General features: G+C 42.1%; 1 protein-coding gene and 1 long non-coding RNA gene across 8 annotated transcripts in view; one reads left to right on the top strand and one right to left on the bottom strand.

Moving 5' to 3' along the window:
• NCKAP5 (NCK associated protein 5) overlaps positions 1–23,441 on the bottom strand; it is a 548,005-nt gene that overhangs the window by 346,946 nt on the left and 177,618 nt on the right. For 2 of the 7 annotated variants that reach the window (XM_081199367.1, XM_081199376.1), the window contains exon 1: positions 12,330–12,493. The exons of 4 other annotated variants lie outside the window; for them this stretch is intronic. In XM_081199367.1, coding sequence (XP_081055493.1) covers positions 12,330–12,478 — 149 coding nt within the window. In that variant the 5' untranslated portion in view covers positions 12,479–12,493. Of the gene's footprint in view, positions 1–12,329; positions 12,494–12,803; positions 13,139–23,441 lie in introns of those variants that run through there. One more of the 7 variants, XM_081199373.1, reaches the window with a different exon arrangement.
• The window catches only part of LOC308590341, a 62,894-nt gene continuing 52,032 nt past the window's right edge, over positions 12,580–23,441 (top strand). Inside the window, exons 1-2 of the long non-coding RNA XR_014009753.1 lie at positions 12,580–12,726; positions 21,271–21,454. This is a non-coding gene — a long non-coding RNA (uncharacterized lncRNA). The remainder of the gene's footprint in view (positions 12,727–21,270; positions 21,455–23,441) is intronic.

The raw sequence follows: 23,441 nt of genomic DNA on the forward strand, positions 1-23,441 counted from the left end.
AGCTTTTAATGTTTAATAGTGTTTTGTTGGAAGCCGCCCAGAGTGGCTGGGGAAACCCAGCCAGATGGGTGGGGTATAAATTATTATTATTATTATATTTGTGACACACCGCTGTCTAATGCTCAGTTAATCAAATGGAAAGCAACTTAAGGTTACTTTAAAACTTACTTATACTGTGACCCTTTCAGATATACTTCAGTAAATGCCAGTATTGTTTTCTACGGCCTCACTCAGTAAGATGTGAACATGGGAATGGATTTGTAAACAATGTATGTTTTTTTTAATTGCACACTGCCAGTCACAGAGCTCTCAACTCCCATAGCAACACAACATAATCCTTAGTTTTAGGATTGTTGAGACTCATTAGCTCCTAACACCTGCATTAGTCAGGCATATAAAAGATGTGCTCACCTAAAGGAAAAACTAAAAGCAGCAACTCAGAGACAAGATGAAGATAATTATTTCCGGGTGTGCAAAGTAAGCAATTAATTTATAGTAAGCAATGCACTTTTTTCTGCTGAGATACAAAATCTCTGTGGCACACTGGGTTAATGCATCTGGCTGTTAACCAGAAGGTTTGTGGTTCAAGCCCACCCAGGGGTGGCTGTGGGCAGGATTCTTGCATTGCAGGGGAGGCCCCTCAGGGTCCCTTCCAACTCTACCATTCTAGGGTTTTCTGATTCCTGACACGATATGACAAACAAGCAAAGCTGATTCTTTCCCTTTTTCATATATGTCCAAGTCAATAAGAGTATCTTAATGAAATCTGTGGATCACAATCAAAGAGCAAGGATTTTAAAAAAAAATGTTTTCAACAGTTGGTCCCCAGTTTCCTTCCCCACTAGAGACTTACAGATATCCAAATATGAGTACCCCTTCAGAATGTTTGCAATATATACTTCTCTGAGTTCAATTTAAGGTCTCAAAGTTATCAGAAGGTAGGGCAGTTTAATATAAGATGCTCTGAGAGCCTTTTCAGCTGAAGCATGGGGGTAAAAATCCTTAAAATAAGTCAACAAATACATTAATGCATGGGGCTTTCCCCATTCGGTCCTCAAAGGAGCCCTGTAAAGGTAAATATAAAGGGACCCCTGACCATTAGGTCCAGTCGTGACCGACTCTGGGGTTGCGGCGCTCATGCCCAAAAGCTGCTCAATGCTTAATTAAGAACATCCGCGTTGGATCAGACCAAAGGTTTATCAGGTCTAAAATTATGTTCCCCCAGTAACCAACCAGATGCCAATGGGAAGCCCTCAAGGAGAACATGAATACAATTGTCTTGTTCCTCAGCAACTGACATTCAGAGCCATATTGAGTGTTTCTAATGATAGAGGTGAAAATCTGGAGTCTCCCATCGTGTGAGAAGGCCACAGTATTTGACCCTTCCCTAGAGTGTGCTTCTCAAAATACTTCATATGCTCTAAACAGCAGCATTCTCCTTCACATAGTCAGGGTGAGTTCTAAAGACAAGTTATCCTGAGGTTTAAATTAAGCGCTGGTGACATTGATCATAGATACATGGGATCCTAGCCAGGACACTGATGCCCCCCACCTTAAACACAAATGCATAAGCATTTAAAGGTAACTATTAAAAACTTACTTTAGCAAAGTTAACACTCTCTTGTTACTTATCTACTCACATTTCTATCTCTCTTTATATACAGCAGGGATAGAGAAGAGGATCCAGTTGGCTGGCCAGATCTTGAGCTCCCCCACTCCCCCCCAGTGGACAGGGCTGACCACCTGTCACTCAAAGGTGCCACCATTAAATCTGTTGACCCAACTTCCAAAGGAAAGAATCCTTAGAGTCTAAGAAGTGTAAGGTGGCAAATTTGGTTGGAGACAGCTTCTCCATCCCTTTATCCTCACAACAACTTATGAGCATAGGCTAGACTGAGAATTGTGACTCATCCAAGCACACCCATCTGTTTGCAAGCATATATGGAATCCCAGGCCTCTCCAAGTCCAATTTCAACATTACACCAAACTGCAGCAACAGCGGAATATAGAACTGCGATCTGACTTACAAATCAAATGCTGCCTTTGTTTTTGAACATATGCATTTTTTTCAGGAGCACCCTGACCACATTAGGGAAAAATGTGATGGTCTGGAAAAACACCTGGTCTGCACAAACAGAAGACGCCACACCTAGGAGAGCATCTCCTTTCTACCTTTTGTACTTGTAATCACATAATATATTTAAAAACCTCATGAGTCAACACATTTAAGGATAAGGGGGGAAATTACTTCATACAGGACTTCTAAATCATTTATCCACACCCCAAATGCTATTAAGGACACCACGTACCCTAACTAAGTCTCACTGCGCAAAGCAACAAGAGGTGCTTGTACTCCTTTAGCAGGAAAACCAATAGACTAGGGATGTCATTCAGAAGGGCAACAAGATAAACACTCCCCCAGCACTGCTTCCCCAATCAAGTAAGCAATCCCCTCTGCAGCTGCTCTGAAGCACAGAAAGCAATGTCAAAAGATCTGATGACTGGTTTCAGCATTACATCTTGTTTGGCTGCAAGAGCAAATTTATTTCTACCTTAAAATGGATGGACAGCACTTACGAAGTGATTGTGCTTGTTGTAATTTCCATAACCATGAAAAGCTTCATCCACTAATTTATGAAGTCTACACAGATTAATTCATGCATATTACACTGTTGTTGGAGGCACAAAAGCAGGGCAGAACCATTTTCTTCCAGCTAGTTTACAAATCACGGTATTTTCCTCTCTCCCACTGCCAACTGTGCTAAGAGGAGAACATCTGGGTCAAAGTAGGAATGAAGAGAGGCACTTTCACATAGAGCATTTGTGATGCCACCGTGGACTGTGCTTAGTTGCGGGACTTCAGAGGAAATCTTCAGACCTTTCTCGTGATACATTAGCATGTGTTTTGTTTTTAATGTTGTTATTAAACATGATACCAGGTTGGACATTACAGATGAAGTCAAAAACAGAACCACTAAAAGCAATTACAAGTCCTATAAAAAGGAATGCTAAATTGCTATCAATTATGAACTATTTGCTTTGAAAATCTGGTTTGTCACATCTGACAATCCCACAGTAATTTTTGTTGACCCGCTGTCCCATAATTCTGAGAAGCCTGGAACTAAAAATGCAATAGTGCCTGGCAAATACAAATCCCCAAACAAAGTATAATAATCTTAAGTAAACTACTGTCAGGCAAATGTCCTACACATTAAACAGTTCCCACAATGTCTTGTGCTGTTAGCTAGCAGGAAAGTCCCATGATGGCTCCATATTCACGGACATTAGGAGACCACAGAGCTTCTACTTCCACAGGTGATACTTTGGCGAGAAACGTATGCAGTCAATCCTTTGGGTTAAATTACTTGCATATAAAATACAGTGGACCCTCTGGTTGCGAACGTGATCCGTGTGGGATGCATGTTCGCAACCCGCAGCGTTCGCAACCCGCAGCAGCACATCTGCGTAAGTGCGGGTTGCAATTCTGTGCATGCGCAAAGCGCAATTAAGCGCTTATGCGCATGCGCAACTGTCAAAACCTGGAAGTAACCCGTTCCGGTATTTCCGGGTTTTGGCGGTCCGTAACCAAAAAAAAAACGCAACCTGAAGCGTTTGTAACTCGAAGTATGACTGTACTAAATTCAAATTTATGCTTAATGAACTTTGAAACAAGGATATTATCCAGAGCTTAAAGTTATTTTAAATAAATTATATTTACAAGCTTTCTGTTTGGACTATTTTGACATTAAATTGTAAGCACAAAATGGATATTGGAAGAAAGGGGTTACCCCTCAAATGCTGAAAAGGAACTAGGTGCAGCAAGACCATCTTGGCTGTGAATCCTAGAAGACCTGCTCCTTGCCTTGCAGGCCTTTTACTACCTGGCTTGTGAGGGCAGGGCCCGACTGACTCCAGCTACAAAAGCTTAGGCTGCTGAACAAACACTTGAGCTGGGGGACTGTTGGAGGGGTTGTTGTTGCTGATTGGGGGGTTTTTTTGTATCTTTGTTTTAGATCTTGTTGTGATTTATACTGAAGTCATTCACTTTGGTTGTGTGTGTTTTTTTAAAGTTGTATTTATTGTTTATGACTACTTTTGTTATGTCGTAGTTACATATTCTTTTCATGTTGTAAGCTGCTTTGAGAATAGTTTGAACTGCAGAAAGGTGGCATACAAATAAAATTATGTATGAATGTATGACATAAATTTAGCAACAATTTAAATATATATATTTTAAATCATGCATCCTGTTTTTGGGTGCACAGGACAAATTTTTATCCCATCTACTCTGAAGAAAAATGAAAGTGACTATGCTAGTAAATTGGTTTGAGACCCGCAATTAATAAATTATTTCTAAAGAAGTGTGATATACACACACACACAGTGGTACCTCGAGTTACAAATGCCTCAGGTTACAAACGCTTCAGGTTACAAACTCCGCTAACCTGGAAGAGATACCTCGAGTTGAGAACTTTGCCCCAGGATGAGAAGGGAAATTGTGTACTGGCGGCGCAGCAGCAGCAAGAGGCCTCATTAGTGAAAGCACACCTCTAGTTAAGAGCAGTTTCAGGTTAAAAACGGACCTCCATAACGAATTAAGTTTGTAACTAGAGGTACCACTGCGCGCGCACACACACACACACACACACACACACTATCTATAATAAAACTATTCATAAGCATATATCCATATTAGTCAAGTTCACTGAACTTACATCAGTCCAAGGCAGCATGGCCAGGGATGAGACAACTTGTAATATCTGGAGGACCACAGGTTAGCCAGTCCTGAACTAAAAAAATGTTTTAAATTCAGACCAAAGAGAAGAAATTACTCTGCACTTCCACAGCTTGATGATCACAGTGCCAAAACTGATAGAGTGCATTTTACTTAATCATCCAGCCCAGGCTCCGACAGCCAATATCAATAGCAGAAATGGCCTGCTGGATGGAAATATGGGGTAAGCCTACACTGTAGCAGCACCCCAACTATAGAATTCTCTCCCCATGGAGGTGCAACAGCTTTTACCTTTTCAAGCTTCCAACCACAGGTGAAAATGTATGGATTTACTTAGCCTTTTTTTATATAGAATTGTAGAATTGGATGGGACCACAAGGGCCATGTAGTCCAGCCCCCTGTGATGCAGGAATCTTTCGCCCAACGTGGGCTCAAACCCACAACCCTCAAGTTAAGTCTCATTTTCTACCAGCTGAGCTGTCCCAGGACTTTTGGCATAACTGATTAGATTGCCCAAGGAAATCAGGGATCATTATGTCATCTACTAAAAATTTTGTTATGTTACTATAATCATTGTTTTGTTGTTGTTTTTATATTTTTAACTTTTTTTATTTTAAACTTTGTTTTATTAATTGTTTCACTAACTGCCTTGAGATCAATTCTGAAGAAGAACAGCAATAAAATAAGCAAATCACAACAGAGAAAGCTGCCTATGAGAGTAGATTGCGCTATTAAGATTTTTTTTAGTTTAATTTCCGTCTATCATCCCTCACCCATCATTATAGCAGGGACAGATGCCAATGTCATTCAGCTTCCAAACCAAATAACCGTTTCATCATTCCAAGCAACCTGGAATCCAAAGATAGACGATATTCCTCTGAGAATATATAAATACAATTTAATGGCTGCTGTGTTATTAAAGAACAAAAACAAAAACAAGCCCCTCAAAGGATTTTAGATAATGTCAAAATAGCAACAGCTTCAGAACTGAAAAAAGTTAACAAACAGGACAACTGCCAGTTCAGTCACTGAGACCATGGTGACAGTGTATTATCCATTGTTTTTCTATGGCAAGGATAGGAACTTGAATAAACATGCAGCATTGCCAGCTCATGGAGGAAGCACACTGACAGGAAGAACACAGGACACTATCTTACAGAAGATCAGACTATTTGCCCATCTAACCCAGTATTGTCTACTCTGACTGGCAGCACCTTGCCAACGTTTCAGACAGGAGACTATCCTATCATCTCCATGTCTCTTTCTAACAAGAGAACCTGGGACCTTCAACAAAGCATCCCCAATTGATGAGCACATATGACTGAAGCGGAATGGTGTAGCCCATCAGGGCAAGGCCAAAACAAACTTACTCCTGTGATAAAGGATACAATGGCGCTACCATTGTTCCACAATGCCCAACTGGACTGGAAGTTGAATCTTCCAGGTTAGCTAGCAGAAAAAACTATGGGGTGCAGGATGGGCCATGTGGCACCTCCAACAGTCAAGGTGCTCCTGAATATATCCAGGGAACCTCCAAGCACCTATGGCCTGAAACAATGGCCTCACTTTGCCTAAAGGTAGGACCAGCCTCACAGTCAATACACATATAACTTCCACACAAAGGAGCAGAACAAAGTATTGCCACTACTCTATGTTACTTTGCCCTCTTTTCCTGATACTGTGTGCTAGAACATGTGCAATGCGACACGCATAGTGTATAGTGCATTTCCCTACACTTGACAGCCAATGACCTTAAGTAGGTGCAAGGAGGGGAGAGTAGCACAACGAGGTCACACCTGGCATGGTTTGCACATTATACAATGCCAAACTACCGTTTAGCATGAAGAAGCCAAGTGTGCTGGTGTACATTTTGAAAATCGTGGCCACTTTGGTCCTCTTACAGTCCTCCTGCTGCTGCACTACCAAGAGCATTGCTTCTAAAGTCGGGCTCATGCTTGGTCTCACTCCAAACAAACCACAAGCTGTAACCAAGATTTGTTTGTGGCTCGCCACTCATGCTTTGTTTGGAGCTAGACATACATGATCCCAGATTTGGATGTAATGCTAAACCAAGTCATGGTTTGGCTTGGCTCCTAGTAGTGAGGCAGCGATCAGTGGCCACAATCTTCACCCTGTGTACCAAGAAACTTGTTTTGCCTAGGGCAGGGCCTGATGGGCCGTATAAGAACTGCTGCTTCTGCTGCTGCTACTGCTGCTGCTGCTGCCCAGGAGGACTCCCCTGCTGAGCGCCTGTGGGCCCCAGTCCTGCCACTCACCACCTGGTCTAGGGAGGGGCCTGACAGGGCTATAAGAACTGCTGCCGCTGGGCAGAGAGGGCTCTGGTTTTTGTGTGTGTGTTCTTTAAATTGCTGTTATTTTTTACCTATGTCATTTTAAACTGTGATATTAATGCTATATTCTTAGTTTTAGATTTTGATTTATGTGGAAATTGTTTTCAATTAGGTTGTGTATTTTTTGATGTGGTTTATTTATTGTTTATGACGTTTGTAATTATGTAAACCTTGTCATGTTGTAAGCCGCCTTGAACATTGTTTTTAACTGTGGAAAGGCAGCATACAAATAAAATGATGATGATGTTGTTCACAGTTTGCCATGGTTTGCTTTAAGGTGACATGAAAACTGAGCCATTGTGTTATACTACAAGTGAATACAGAAGGCAAATAGGGAAGGCAACTCTATGTCTAAAATGTTTAGCTCAATCCTGAAGAGTATTGATCTTGGGACACTAAAATTAAGTATGCTTCCATGCAGTAAACTAATCAACATATTTAATTACTGCAAAATTTGTGATACCTTCGGCCAACTTATTTATTCATCAACACAACTATGAGAACAACAGTACTGTGACATCTTGCCAAAAACACAGTTAAGAATAACTATAAAACAAATATCAGGTGTAGTAATGTAAAAATGTTCATTCTAGAAGCAACACATGACTTGTCACAATGCTGCTCACAGCATAGGCATCTGAAATTGCATGTCCCCAAAGTGGCATTACCTAGTTTCCAATAAAATATAATAATAATAATAATAATAATAATAATAATAATAATAATAATAATAATATAATAATAATAATGACAATAATAGTCTTGTATCAGCCCTTCCGTTCCCAAATATATGCCAAGGAGTTAATGGATGAAAAGAGACAGACAGACAGTAAGAAACATAATAAAGGTGGGTTTCAGTAACTGATACAGTTGGATTCAAACAAGTGTATTGTATAGGAGGACACTATAGGAGAGTTTCCATAAACTCATCTTTATGGAGAAGGCCTGCAGGTGATGTTTTGCATGTAGAAGGTCCCAGGTTCAATACCTAGCATCTCCAGGACTTCCGGGTTGGCGCGACCTGGAAATGGCGGATTCCCTCCGAGCTCCGGAGGGAATCGGCTCAACTGAGGACGGGTCTTGCCGCGCCGGCGACGCGGGGACCCTCAAAAACCGCAGGCGCTGAAGCCTGCGGACTGAAGACTCGGTGGGCACCTTAAGCGCCCCCCCCGATTCACGAAGAGCCTTTTTAAAGGCTGCGGAGAGGATACGGAGGGTGGCGTGGTGCTGAGAGTCGATCGCTACCTCGGTTGAGCGAAGCCGCGAGCCATGACTGGAGAGTGCTGATTCCCTTCCTTGAAATTCGGACTGAAAAGAATAACCCGTGAGTAAAACGGAATTGGACTTTATGAATATTATCCTGTGAATTCGAGACGACCGGGGGGTGTGCTAAAAGGAAGTCCGCACCCCTCCTTCTTGCAGACGATCTAAAGCAACGATATAAGAACTAAGCTGGAATGCCTACCCTTTGTGGGGTGAGTTGAAAAAGACATTAACTTCCAAGATTTGGCAAAAAGAAATCTTGAGCTGGAGAGTGGAGTGTTGGAAGCTTTCTTTCAGTTGTAAACAACCCCCCCCCTCCCGGGCCCGGGAGCATCCTGCTTTTGAGCGTGTGGAAGAGGTGCGGAGTTTGACAGCTGTCAAAGCTGTCAAACGGACAATTTAAGTGGAAAAATTGTTATTTAAGATCCCTCTGGACTAAAATGAGTTGCAATTGAGTTAAAATTGTTGGAAACAAAGTAATAACAATAAGTTGGAGGATTGTTGGAGAAAGATTACTAAGTAACTAGATTCCCTCTAGGGGGAATTCTGTGAAATTACAATGGCGGTGGATGGAAAGTTACTAGCGGAAATCGAAAGAATGTTTCATCTGGTGGGAGTCTTACAAGAGCAGAGTCTGGCTATGAATAAACAACTTATGACCTTGACTTCTGGAACAAGCAGCTCTGCTGAATGTATTGAGGACCTGGATGAGAAAGAATCCACAGCTGAATCGGAAATGATATCTAAAGAAGTGGAAAAGACTAAACAAGAAAAAGAGAAAGTAAAGTTGGAAAGTACCAGCCAGAAGCTGACATCTGCGGAATATAAACAAGGAGACTTTTGGATTATATCTAACACAAATCTGCGAAAGATGCAAAAGATGGAGGAGGAGGCCCCGGGAGTTTATGGAATACAGGAACTTAAAATAAAGAAATATAATGGGGGCCTCCACCTTGACTTTGATTCTGAAGAAGCAGACTTTGTGGAAATTTTCCAGCAGCTGTTTCCAATTGTTCTTGTGGGAAGAGAATATGGTTGGATGGTGACAGAGCTTTTTCGAGACTCGACGACCGACATAAAGGATTACCAACAAGACCGGCGGAGAGGGACTGAAAGAGACTTGAAAGCCTCGGACGTGAGGAATCCAGGCTAAGAACTGATATTTTGGATATGTACTGGGAAGGGACGAAAACCGGGGATGGGAGGGAGGGAAGAATAGAATTGTAAAAACACTCAAGACTTTTGGGTTTAATTAATGACTTTTATTTAAGACAAATTGGGAAATCAATGGAAGAGAACTTGAGTCCAACTTAGAAAAAATCTACTTTTTTTATAAAAGAGGTTATTTTAAGATGATTAAGAAGAGAAATACTAATTTGCTGACACAATTCTGGGAATGGGGATGCATGAAGGGGGGTGGGGGGAAGTCCGGGAACAAGGCTAGGAAAGTAGGATTTTCTGAAATTATACATGTTTTTGTCTTTTGTCTTTTTTGTTTGTATTTGTCTTTATAAAAAGTGAAAAGCCAATAAAAATTTCTATTAAAAAAAAAATACCTAGCATCTCCAGGTGGGACTAGGAAAGTCCACTGTCCAAAATCCTGGAGAACTGCTACTAGTCAGTGTAGACAATACTGAGCTAAATGGATGCGTGGCCTAACTTTGTACAAAACTGCTTCTTGCACATCATAAACCAGTTCATGTATCAATTGTCATAAGGATGCTAAATAGGGTGAGAGTATCTAATGACATCTGAATAGCAGGTCTAAGCAACGTAATTAAGAAGGGGTAGAAACAGGCCATGTTCATGGACTAGGTTAGATGGTACTGGCATAAACAGAATGATGTGTGCTCACTGGTAGAAATGATGGGATTTATTTCAAGGAAGACATGCTAGACAATATTTCATTTGTGATGAAACAACTATCTTCAAAACCACAGCTTTCCAATTCCCACAAAAAGCCATGGTTTGATTGGTTCCTTAATCATATGTGATTAAATGATAGCTACACTACAGTTCTCACTGTGATTTATGCTTAATTGCACTTGTTGTAAGAACTAACCATGCAATTTAAGCTCTCCATCACTAACCAGCACGCTCTGAATAAAATGCATCTATGATTAAACAATTGTTCCTCTTTTTCATTTAGACTGATTTTCTATAATGCAACATGTAAAGTAGTTCCAAATCCATGTAGTGCAGTATCACTAAAATATTAAGTAGTTCTGTCACTTACAAAAGTAGCCTGTCAGGAAGCTTAAGCATGCAGGCTTGCAATACAACATCATGTAAAGTTACAGTTATGCCTTTAGCACTCTACCCAATAGAATCATGAATACACCAAGTGATGTTTACAATGCATGAGGATCATCACACACGGTACTGCTTGCTGCTTAGCTTAGATGCAGTAGCTGTTGGGAATTAGAGTTTGGTACAACAGTAAAAAGGCACAGCTTTTTGTCATTTTATACTAAAATACTCAAAGTAAATAGACAAAACTAGCTGTTCAGCAAAAAAATTAAAAAATGTTTAAAGATGTAGCTGGACAGTTTATAGCCCCACCACCCATAAAACACATATGGTGTAATTAATGCCTCACCAGATCATGTGGGATATTTAATTGCACTGATCATAACCCTTCCAGAACTTGGGGGAAAGTAGCCCTTTTTTTTAAGAGAAGGTGAACAGGGGCAAGCAAAGAAAGGGTGGAAAGAAGGGGAAATTAATATTTCTATTATCTGGAGTGAGCTGGTTTCTTTACAAATTGCTTCCGGGGAGCTTTAAAGAATCCTTCTGGGTCAGTAAGATAGGTCGGTTTCAGTGCTCAAGCACAGAAGTAAATTTACTTGAAAAGCTTCATTTATCTGAACCAACAGAGGCATAGATAATGAAGAGCAGAAATAAAGGTCTACTGCAACCACACCAACAGCTTAGATAAACCAGCCAGATCACAAGGAGGAAGCCGCTGGGATTAACCCCCAAGATTAAAAAAGTCTGAATCATGGAAATTATATACAAATACACACACACACACACATACACACACGTGAGCACAGAAAGCTTTGGTCTCTCCCCTCCCCCCTTCTCTCTTTGGTCATCCTAAAAAATATCATATTTCTCTGCTATCAATCAGAATTAAGCTGCTTATGGATGCGTAGCAATTCGGTACATGCAGTTGCCAGTAGCAACAGAGCATACAATTGTAGGGCTCTCCTCCTCCTCAGCAACAGCAGCAGCAAAAAGGAGGAGTGACCAAAGAGGGGCAGCAGCAGATGGGACAGCAGAGCAGGGACAGCAGAAGGAACAGGAAAATGAGAGGCAAGGGAAAGGGCAACGGATAGCAGCAGGAAGAAATGGAAACAGTAACAAAAAGCAGAAAGGACAGTAATGCTGGGCCAGAAGGAGCAAAGATTCCACGGCAGTAATTTATAAAAGGACAAGAAAAGGGCAAGAGTTGCAGGAGCTTCAGAAAACTGGTGGAGTAGTGACAGCAGCAGGAGGAACTCCAAATGACAGAATCAACAGCAGGAAGTTGACAGAAGCAAGTGTCTCCTATTTGTAGACTTAACTACTCCGTCCATTCGGAAATCAACAGGGCCACTGTGCTTAATCCCGATTCGCCAAAGTGCTATGCAGCAGCTGTCTGGCTGCCATTCCCTTTGCCCCACATGTTGCCCCCTCACCACATGTTTAATAGCAATGCTAGTCCTGTACAGGCTGTTGAGAACTTGGCAGCCGGCTAGCACTGCTGCTCAGACCTAGTGTCTGTGCATTAATCTGCACAGTAGCATGTGTGCCGAGGGTGACACCGGTTTGCATAGGGGTTAAAGAACAAACGACCTGACAAATGAGTTCCTACAGATAATCAGGAGGAGAAAATAAGACACACTCGTAGACATATATATGCACGTGTTTACACCTACAAACGACATCTCCCCAATGCTCCATTGTCGGGAAGAAGGGCATTCCATCCAAATCACCTTGCGAAGTGGAGCAGCTGCCGCCCACGCTGGCGTCGACGCACGCAGCACGCTTCGCCCCCATGCACTTGCCCACGCTCGCCGTGCACATGCAACTTAGGCACCCACCAAGCGCCCGCGCGCAAGCCGGCCTCTTCGCGTGCATGCATGCACTGCACGCGTGAACCTCTGCAAATACAGCATGCATGCCCGTGTCAGCTGCTCTCCCATCTTGCTTCCCGCACAAGTCCGCCCCTCGGCTTGCACCCCCCCCCCACGACCTCTCTCCCGTACTTCGCCCTTAACCCAGGAGTGAAGGGGAGGAGACGCCGGCCCGGGAGAGGCGGGGGGGGGGGACACACACGCCAGAGGGCGGGGTCCAGTCCAGACCTGGAGCGGGAAGCCGGCAGGCGAGCAGGTGAGGAAACCGGGGAGGGGGGTGAGAAAGAGAGGTGAGGCCCGAGGAGGGCCCCGCCGTCGGCGTCCGCCTCTTACCTGCTCTCCGGAGCGGCATTCTGCAGCAGGCGCGCACCAGGGGCGGGGCCTCTATAATCCTCGCGGGCCTCCGGGAGCCTTGCAGGAGCCCGGCGTCGGCGTCGCCGGCGGGCCCCGAGTTCCTAAACTTCCCATGGCCGCGGCGGCGGCGCAGCGAGGGGCCCCCGGAGCACCAGCCGCCTTCGCCGCCTCTTCGCGCTGCTCTAGCCGCCGCCGCTTCTTCTTCCGCTTTGTTGTGCTCCTGCTGCCGGGCTGGCTCTAGTTGGCGCTCCTTGTCGGGCTGCGGCAGGGCCGCCGCCGCCGCCTCGCATGTGCTTGGGGAGGGCCGGCCAGGCGGCGGGGTGGGAAGGTGGCACACTTGCCGCGGGGAGGGGAGCCACTCAGGCGCGGCGGCGGCGGCGGCTCCTCGAGGGGACGCGCGGAGGGGGCTCTGGCGGCCACCGCCGTGTGCAGGAGCTGCTGGTTCCGCGGCCGGGGCCTATCGACTCCCCGCGCCGCCCTGAAGGAACTGCTTAGGATCGGGGCTGTCAAATCCAGCCCATCTGCTGCAATCATAATCAGTCTCAACTGAATGGCTCTGACAAATCTGTGCCTGCAGCAGGGGTTAGGGAAGTCAGGGGGAGGGAGGCAGGCAGGCAGGGGGGTGAGGGGAGGGAGGGCGTGAGGGGAGCTCTCGGCGAAATACTGCTATTGTGTGCTGGGAACTAGGGTGCCTGCGAAGTGAGAGGCAAGCGGGGAAAGAGAGGCGCTGGGCTGGGAGAAGGAGGGGGCAGAAGTGCCCCCCCATAACACCCACTTTGCAACAACGACAAAAAAGACACACACACGCAAGAGCTCCCTCTGTTCCCAGCTCCGTTTGTCAACCCTTCCCCCAATAAACCCCTCCTGCTAATTAACTAAATCAACAATTACTGCACCTTAATCTGATTAGCAGTTTTGCTCTGGAGAAACAAGCTGGTGCGAAAGATGCCAGCCTTAATTCTTTTTTCCTCAAGAAGTGAGGAGGAAGTGGGAGCCCCCCCCCCCCATGCATTGTTTGAAACTGACAGGGTTGTGTACTTTTTAATGTTGCAAACTTGCCTAACGTCAAGTAACAGCAAGTGTACAAAAGGACATTTGGGTTGCAGGAGTGGGGGGCAATGGTGCTAATGGGAAGAGTTTGTAAATATTAAGGAAGTTGAAGTGAGTTTGGCTTTGGGAAAACATTGAGTGGCTCACTTTCTGGTTAAGGCACCTCAGACTTTCAGGGGAAGGGTGTCTGTGGAATTTCCAAAGCTATATAGTGAGTGCAGTTACTCCTTTGGGCTCTGGAAACCTTCAGGAAAGTAAGATCAGGGCAGTTTCAGGATTGTTTTTCTACCATCTATTGATGTATATATAATGTACCCAGAATTACAATATCCTGCACACTGGTGATGCAGCTGATGTTCGAAATTGAGAAGTTTAGAATACAGTAGTACCTCGGTTTAAGAACTTAATTTGTTCTGGAGGTCCGTTCTTAACCTGAAACTGTTCTTAACCTGAGGTGCCACTTTAGCTAATGGGGCCTCCCGCTGCCGCCGCACGATTTCTGTTCTCATCCTGAAGCAAAGTTCTTAACCCAAGGTACTATTTCTGGGTTAGCGGAGTCTGTAACCTGAAGTGTCTGTAACCCGAGGTACCACTGTACTTAGTAAGGAATCCTGACACCCACTTTGGTGACCATGCTTAGCAGTACTTTAGGCAGAAGACCCCTGGGAAATGCAGTCTCCCAGGGCTCCTGAGACCTTACTGAGAACCCAGAAGCCCTGGTAAAGAATGATAAGAAGCCCTACTGTGGGGGTTCATTTGGCGGAGAGACATGGTCAGGACCAACCAAAGTGTCAGAAAAAGTTTCAAGGTCTCAAAAAAAATTTTTCAGACTGGATATTAAACAAAGAGGGACAGAGGCAGGGAGGATAAAATATGCCTTGAAGCCCCATAATAGGAACACAATAAGCTTACTTAAACCTAATCAGGCCATTTGACTACCTGTTTTATCCAAGTATACACAAATATGTGACTCATGAAAGATTCCTTCAAATTTGTAATAGCAGTACAGATACCTCAGGTTAAGTACTTAATTCATTCCAGAGGTCCATTCTTAACCTGAAACTGTTCTTAACCTGAAGCACCACTTTAGCTAATGGGGCCTCCTGCTGCCGCCGCTCCGCCAGAGCACGATTTCTGTTCTCATCCTGAAGCAAAGTTCTTAACCCGAGGTACTATTTCTGGGTTAGCGGAGTCTGTAACATGAAGCGTATGTAACCTGAAGCGTATGTAACCCGAGGTACCACTACTACTTTTTAAGGATAGTACTGTTCCCAATATGACCTAAGTATCAGGGAAATGCAAAAAAATATAATATAGAACTCCTCCTCATTACCTTGCATTGTTATGTATCACTATACTGTTTAGATACATTTATGCTGTATATATTATTTTGGAATTGTTTTATTGGAAATATTTGTGTGTTGTTGTTTTTTTAAAAAAAACCCTTTGTGCTGCAAGTTTTCCACAATGTCCCTGTAAGGAAATGGGAGATCTGTGTAGCTACATACGTACCATACATTTAAAGTGCACAAGTGCACACACAAATAATCAGAGGAACTATAATTTGCTAAGGGTCCTAAGAATTCTAAACTACACTTTCCAGAATTTGGGGGGGGGGGGTTGTGGGGGTGCTTTAAATGTATGGTGTGTATGCAGCCTAGGTATGTCCTAGTCTCACCAACCAACACCCCACCCCACTCTTAAGAAGTTCTACAAATTGTAGAGCTTAAAAACTGAGCAGATGGAGTTGGTTGGAGGAAGATATAAAATATACATGGAGACTTCTTGTTTTCTAGGCTGTTCTGTTGCCTGGATGGCATAGTAAGGCAATGAAAACAGGACTCTTTTAGAGAGTAGGGCCCCTTTACATGTGGATGCTGTGTTTGAATGGGGAATGCTCATCTCCACAGTATTTTATAAAAGTATGTGCAGATCTTATTTCTAAGCAGACACAAAAAAAAGTCACTACTAGTAGGTGAAGAACTTCTGCCTAGTAACTACATCTTATTATAATGTGGTGATAAGTGCAAAAATCCTTAGAACGTTTGGGGGGGGGGGCTTGATTCTTGTGTATACACATTTATTGTGCTACGTCTGCAGAAAAAAATAAAAGTTACTTCCAGGAAGATTTCCAGGTCTACTTATTTAGAATAAATGTCAAATGAAGGAACTTGTCGGCGTTTTGGTAAAAGACTCTGTATTCTTGCCAATTAGGAGAATGTCTCTTGCTGGAGAAATAAAAGATGCACATAAGACTAGTGAGCTAGAAGTGGCAAAGGAATGTAAGATAAGGAAGCTAATCCAAATAAACGGCAGAAACATAGTTTCTAAACTATAAGGAAGGAAGTAGAGTAATCCAGGCCCCAGTTCGATAAAGGACTTAAGCATGCATCTAAATTTAAATACATAAACACCTCCTTCCCCAGAAGAGCAGATTTAGAATAGAGACAATAAAGTCATATATATGCACAAGTGACCTACTGGGTTGTGGCTACAGAGCACAGTTTCCCTTGTCCTCAGTTAATAAACATCAAAGTTCGTAATTGGATTCACAGTACATTAAGCCTCTGACATAATAAAAAATAATAATGCCATTGCAACAAACTGTTATCATACTATCAATAGTCCTTGCTTCGAAAGTTACCTTGCTAATTACAAGCCAGTTAGCTCAGCATTGATTTTGGGTACAGTAATGGAAACACTGATGTGGGGCTCAATTAATGCAGCTTAATGAGAGAAAAGTAAGATTGCATTCAGTCAGCATGGATTTTATGAAAGCAGATTTTGTCCGCTGCATCCTACCAATGACAGTTGTTTGGTGGACAAAGTAAATTCATGGTACTCCAATAACATTTGTAAAAAGGATCTGCTTGGCTCCATCTTAGCTAGCATGACTTCCCTGTAGGAACAGCAGAGTTGGTCCAGAGAAAAAGCAAATACTTCTGCCCACACATGGTTCCTTATTACAAATGTTCATAGAAAAGTGTGGGATCCAACTACAGCCCTCAATTAAAACAATTTACACTCTTTTCAGTAGATAACATCTTACAAATTAAAAATAACAGCATGTTATCTCAAAAGTCTGGTAATACTGTACACTATTTTCACATCATGTAACTTCACAACAGGAAATCATGCTATAACTGGACAGTCTCCTCAACATTCATGTTAGGGGGAAAAATGTGTAGGGGATTGATCCTGTAAGTTTACAGAGATGTTGTGGTGATGGCTTTTAGAATCAAGCCAGATAAAAAAGAAAAAGCTCTGTTCATGCAGGTACTGAGGCCTGGACATTGCCCAATGTAATGGACAAAATTGTAGGTGAAGTTGGTCAGCCAAAAATGTTGTTTGGGAGGATACTGTTGCACTCGTGTTCTGCTTGTGGACTCCCATGAGCATCTAGTTGACCCCTGTGAAAACAGGATGCTGTGCAAGATGGGCCTTTGGTCTGATCCAAAGGGGTTCTTTTTAATGAGAAAAACCATTACACTTTTTCAAATACAGGAAGGAAGAGAACTCTTGCTAGCAGCTTGCTCTTTAATCTAAGGTCCATCATAATATGAACCACAAATTCTTAGACATAGCTTCTGTGGAAGAAAAATGCTTGTAAAAATAGAGAATGGTCATAGAATCATAGAGTTGGAAGAGACCACAAGGGCCATCGAGTCCAACCCCCTGCCAAGCATAAACTCAGTGGTCCACTGAGCTCTCCCAATAGGTGGGCAAATTCAGAGTCCAAAGTGTTGTCTGTACTGCAGTAGTTAATGAGAGTTGGATCCTGACCTGTTAAAAACTAGAGTAGGGCAGAGATAAGTTTAGTTCCTGTGGAAGGGAACCTAAGTTCAGCACCTCCAAGACATCACATGTAGAAAGTCTGTCTTGAAACATGGCTTTATCAAATGAGATTTCAACCATAACTAATAAATTTCTAGAAACTCATCTTAAATTTCCAATGCTCTTTTGTACACAAGGGCAGAACACACACACACACACACACACACACGGGGGGAGAGTCTATATAACCCATAAAAGAGCATGAAGTCTAATTGATCTTTATAGTCCTTGCCTTTATAGTCCTTGCAGTAAATATTTGCATAGTCTTATGTAATACTTGTGTATTTGGGTGGTTGGATTGTGTATGTGTGTACACATGTGGAAATAGCAATCTTGTTAGTGTATGTTTCATTCGTTTTTTAAAAACAACAAAATTACTCATCCCCACCTATTCCTTGTATCCCTACCCCCTTAACCCTCTTCTTCACTCCTGTCAGATTTCACTAACCTTTCCCCAACCATTCCAATTTTTATTTAGAGAAAAGAACAAAGGAAGCCCCTGCATAAAGTTTCATTTTATTTATTTTTGGAAAACCAGGATAGAACTGTGCAAAGTTTTGTTGCCCAGTGCACTGGGACCTAAAAAAGTGAGATGAGAAAGCTGTCCTACAGTGGCAAGAGGATTCCACACATGTGTCACAGATGATTTTCTTCCTCAGTGCCAGATCTTGGAGAAGGAATGTCCCTTTCTCCAGCCAAAGAACACTTTGGGATTTTTAGAACTGAGCAAAGATAGACACACACTGCATTCCTAAACACATTTACTTGGAATCAAATTCCATTTAAATATAAGTAAATGCATACAGAAGTGTTCTGTCAGCTGGAAACAAAGCCAAGCAGTGATTTCATATGTATTTTTTTGATTAAAAAACCCCACTGATATCCACCTGGGGAATGTCTCTGAAATCTCTGCTCAAAAAACAGCTTTTTCGGACTGAACACTGAGCATCACTGTGATTTAGGTTAGGGATAGAGAACCAACATTACTGCTAGAGAGTCCTGCTTAGAATGCTGCTTTGATTTTCAGGGTGTGCATTTAGCTCAGGGGTCACAAGGTTTACCTCGCCTGGGCCGGTTCACTCCAGCACGCCTGCGATTTCCGGCGCCTGTGCAGACGCAATTTCCGGCGCCACGGAAGTGAGTCCTAGTGTTGCACTGGTTCAGCACAGCACGCAGGGACTCACCGAGTGGGTGTCTCAGTTCGGGGGCGGCTCAGGGGCCAGTTAAATGACCCCTGTGGGCTGCTTGTGGCCCATGGGCCTTAGGTTGCCGACACCTGAACCAGCTGATAAGAAAGCCGCAATATTGTATCATTTACTCTTGAAAATAATCCACATAACGATTTTTACTAGTTCTAAGAGCTAGAACACAAGCATATATAACGTTACAATATAAATAGCTAGTTGTAATTATCAAAGAGTCATGAAACAAAAACATCTGTATCACAGTGTATTTCACCATGTATGGAGTCCCAAGTATTAGTGCATATTCAAGTTCAAGCAAAAATCTTTATCCAAAGAATGGCCTGCAATCTTTTAATGTAATGCTGCCTATCATGGATGTTTGCATTTTTTGCAATTGCAATCTTCTAAACAAAAATGTTTTCCACTTAATCAACAGTGACTATTTTCACTGCCTTTAAAAAACACAGTTGATGACCATATAAATAAGGTTCTAGAGAAAGGGTGCATTTTGAGGCATGCCGAAGACACATACTAGAAATCTGATAGAAGATGCCCAGCAACATCTGTTCTTGAGTGTTTGGCAAAGTACCATGATTTAAGCTGAAAACACAGGTATACCACATCAAATGCTGAACCAGATTGCTCTGAAGGTTGTATCTATGCCAGTATTGTCACTCACTAAGCCTAGAATTTTAGATAAACCAAGACATGTCTTTTGGTTAGGATTGGGTTCCTATAGCTCAGGAATAAGAGAATAGGAATCAGGATTTCTTAATGTTAAGGGAGTATGTAAGGAAGTATTCTAGACTTGACCTCTGTACAGTCTCCCACCTGAAGTGAGCTTTGAAGTGCAGGTTGAGCATCTGACAGCTAACTTTCGATAGACAGTCTAGTCTACACCTTCAAACACTCTTTTGATGGAATACCACCAGCTACTGATAGCCAAGAAGCTCCTTAAATCATCACTCATCTTCATCACCTCTGCTATTTCCCTCCCAACTATAAAGAGTTTCTATAGGATGCTATCCCTTGGGAGGCTCTCCTGCTGCATACATTTATATCCTTCCCACATCAGACAAAGACCTTCCCCTTCTCCCAAGCCCTTTAATTACTTTTTAACATTTTAATGTTACTTATTTTTTAGTTCTTGTTCAATTCTAATGATTGATCTCTGTGTGTATCTGGGTGGGGTTCTTAATCTGATATTACTGTGCTGAATTTGAAGTTTTGTTGTACTTCGGCTTGTTTTTATTTACTAGTAGTTCACATTTTATCACATTTAGATGTTTTAATTTTGTTTCATTGTATGTTACCTAGAAACCTCTCCCTGGAGCAATTAATAAGTCAAACAAAGAAGCAAACAAACAAAGTTTGAAGCAGGGAGCCTCCACACCCAGGAAAGGCTCATTGCTGTAAACATTGTTCTCAACACATCAAATGCAATGGTGGGGGCAAGAAGAACAGTGTGATTTGGAGGAGGCATACTAAATGTGCAGCTCCAAGGCTCCTTTCAACATGCTGACCCACTATATGGGGGGGAAAGCATGAAGAATATTATTATCAGCAGAAGTCACTTGGTACATCACCATCATAGTCACTTATAATGATTGGATGTGGTGCTAGGGTCATAAAATAAAGGTAAAGGATCCCTGGACGGTTAAGTCCAGTCATAGGCGACTATGGGGTTGCGGCTCTCATCTCACTTTTAGGCCAAGGGAGCCAGTGTTTGTCCACAGACAGCTTTCCAGGTCATGTGGCCAGCATGACTAAACCGCTTCTGGCGCAACAGAACACCGTGATATGTTCTCTTTGACTTTCATATGTATATAAGCAATGCACATAAAATTATTCCTAACCTTAAGTATTTCCACCGACGTGGTATTTGGCTGTTAGCATAACGTGACTGCAAAATTACAGACCAGCAGCGATTTTGATGTTGCACCTTTTAACAACTTATAAGCCTCCAGTAAAAAATAAATAAAATGGCTTTGCTGGATCAGCAAGTCTTAGGAGTTGGACATTTGCTGTATATCACTTCAACAGCAGTTTCAATACACTCTTTTAATGAGTAATATCTTCAATAGTGTGGCACAATCATAATATATTAGAAGATATAGATATAGATATAGATATAGATATAGATATAGATATAGATAGATATGCATTTCTGTGGGATTTTCAATGCTGAATATTTAATACATTTGAAAGCACTTAATCCCTTTCTTTTTAAATGGACAGGAAATGTTTCCAGGGCTTCACAGAGACAGCTTGTATTACAACAGATAAATACATTTGCATTTTTGTTTGATACTTTGATCTCAATGATCTCATTCAGTAATGAATCTCTAAGCTGGATAATTTTTTATTTTTTATTTTAGATTTGCATGTAATCCAATATCCACCCCCACCCCAAAGCCACCATTCCTTTGAGTGGACCTGTGCTTAACTCATGCGGTGATACAGTTGTCTATGCATGCTGTGCCCACTGCCCTTCAACTGAACCATGGACTACAGTTCAAGAGATCCAGACAATAACCATCTGCCTTACACAGATGGGATCAGGTAAAATCAAATCCCAACATTTTTCTAGCCCTTTAAACCTTTGAAAGTTGTAAGCACATCTGAATACATAAGAGTTCGTTCTTAAGAAAGCAAGCCTTGAAAACAAACAAACAAAGGAAAACTTCCCAGGACTGCATATTTAATTGTTCCACGTACTTTCCTTTGGTCTGTGCATGTATTTGAACAAACATCCATATGTCTATGAGGTTATCTGCCCTTTTCCCTGCTGGAGTTTGTGCCTTTCAGCTTAGTAGAATAGATTATATTTATTTATGACATAAGTCTAAAGAATATATTTTGCCCAAAGCCTCTAATTAAAAGAAAAAGTTCCAAGAAATACACCTGTTTACATTTCTGCTTTTTGTTTGCTTGCTTGCTTTGTTTATGAAGCTTGCTGTGAATTTGGTCAATAGATTTTCTAGTTTTTATATCACTTAGTACAATGTGCAGGTTGAAGGAAATAAAATTTATATAAATAGTTCAGTTATATGCTCCTTTTCAGAATCCTCTTATAAAGCTATGCTTTAAAACAGAATATATGTTCACTACAATCTGATAATATAGTAAGCAAATAGACAGAATGGCTTAAAAAAAATAATAGCCAGTGTTAACCATTTCAGCTTGAAATTCTCATTTATTGCTCTGGTAAGACTTCTGTAAGTAGCATTAAGAGGAAAAACTGTGGAGTAAAATGTGCCTGCTAAAGGCCATAACTTTTAAGTTCACAGTTTCCCCTTCAATCAGTCACTAATATGACACAAAAAATTGATGCTACAGTCCTATGCATGCTTACTTGGGAACACAAAGAATCCATTGAAATCAGTAGTACTTATGTCTAAGTAAACACCCATCAGGTTACACTGCACATCAGGAATGGATTCGTATGCAAGATCGGGTAACTTTTTATTTGTTTGAAATTTGCCCTTGCTGCCTGATGCCCTTATCCAATACAACCATTTCCCAGACAACATATCAGTAAGTAAAAATATTTAAGAAGCTATATTAAGTTTACACGTGACGTAGAAAACTCTGGGAGTATGAAATTAATTTGGGAGGGAGTGGAGAGGTAATACCAGCTGGGCACAACCCTCAGGGCCGAAACAGATGTGACATTATTCATGCAAGTGAATGTTTATTTTAAAGTAGATTGCAGCTGGGGGAGCCCAATCCAAATAGGTACCCGATCCAATGTCAGGGAAGGGAGTGATTTAATCATTTGCCCCTGCCAGAGCCCCAATATGTATATGCACACTCCTTGCACCAAATAAAATAAAGTAAAACATTCAAACAATTGCATCTAATTTGGCCCACAAGTCCCTCACTACCACTTGCCCCTGGCCTGTGTTAACCAGCTCTTATGAGTGCAATCCTACACATGCTTATTCTGAAGTAAGTTCATGGGAGCATATTCCCAGGTAAGGAGCATATATTAGTTGTTAGTTGTGCATTACATCTGATTAGAATAAATGAAAATAGTTTTATTCAAAAAATACATGTAGCTCTAACGAGCAAATTGCACAGGAAAATTTGAATCTGCTTCTTCGTTCAGCATTTTTTAAAAAGAGTCCCTAAGCCACTATTAGAGAATGTATGAGCAGTCTGAGTACTCGTCAGATTCATTGGTGGGACAAACAGTGATTTTGCCTTGGATGCTGCCAAGACAGTGCAGCTGTAGGCTCCCATTGCTGGAAACATACTGCTAAACGCAGTCGAAACTCCCCTGGGGACTATTCTTTCTCAGGTTGGAGAGTATGGACATTATAGGTGTTGTCTTCTGGACTAACAGTGGTCAAAAAGATCCATCCCATCCATGGGACTTGATGACATGTGTAGGGTGATTGAGGTTTTATAGGGTAGCTGAGGTTCAGGGATTTTGCAGAATATGATTTTTAACAATTCTAAGAACACTGTAAGTATAGATCACAATTTTACCAAGTGGTAACTAAGCCTGTAGTTCATGCAGTGATAAGCCAGTCTTCCACATTTC

The sequence above is a fragment of the Podarcis bocagei genome, assembly GCF_964188305.1.
Source record: "Podarcis bocagei genome assembly, chromosome: 1".
In the NCBI taxonomy this organism is placed as follows: Eukaryota; Metazoa; Chordata; class Lepidosauria; order Squamata; family Lacertidae; genus Podarcis; species Podarcis bocagei.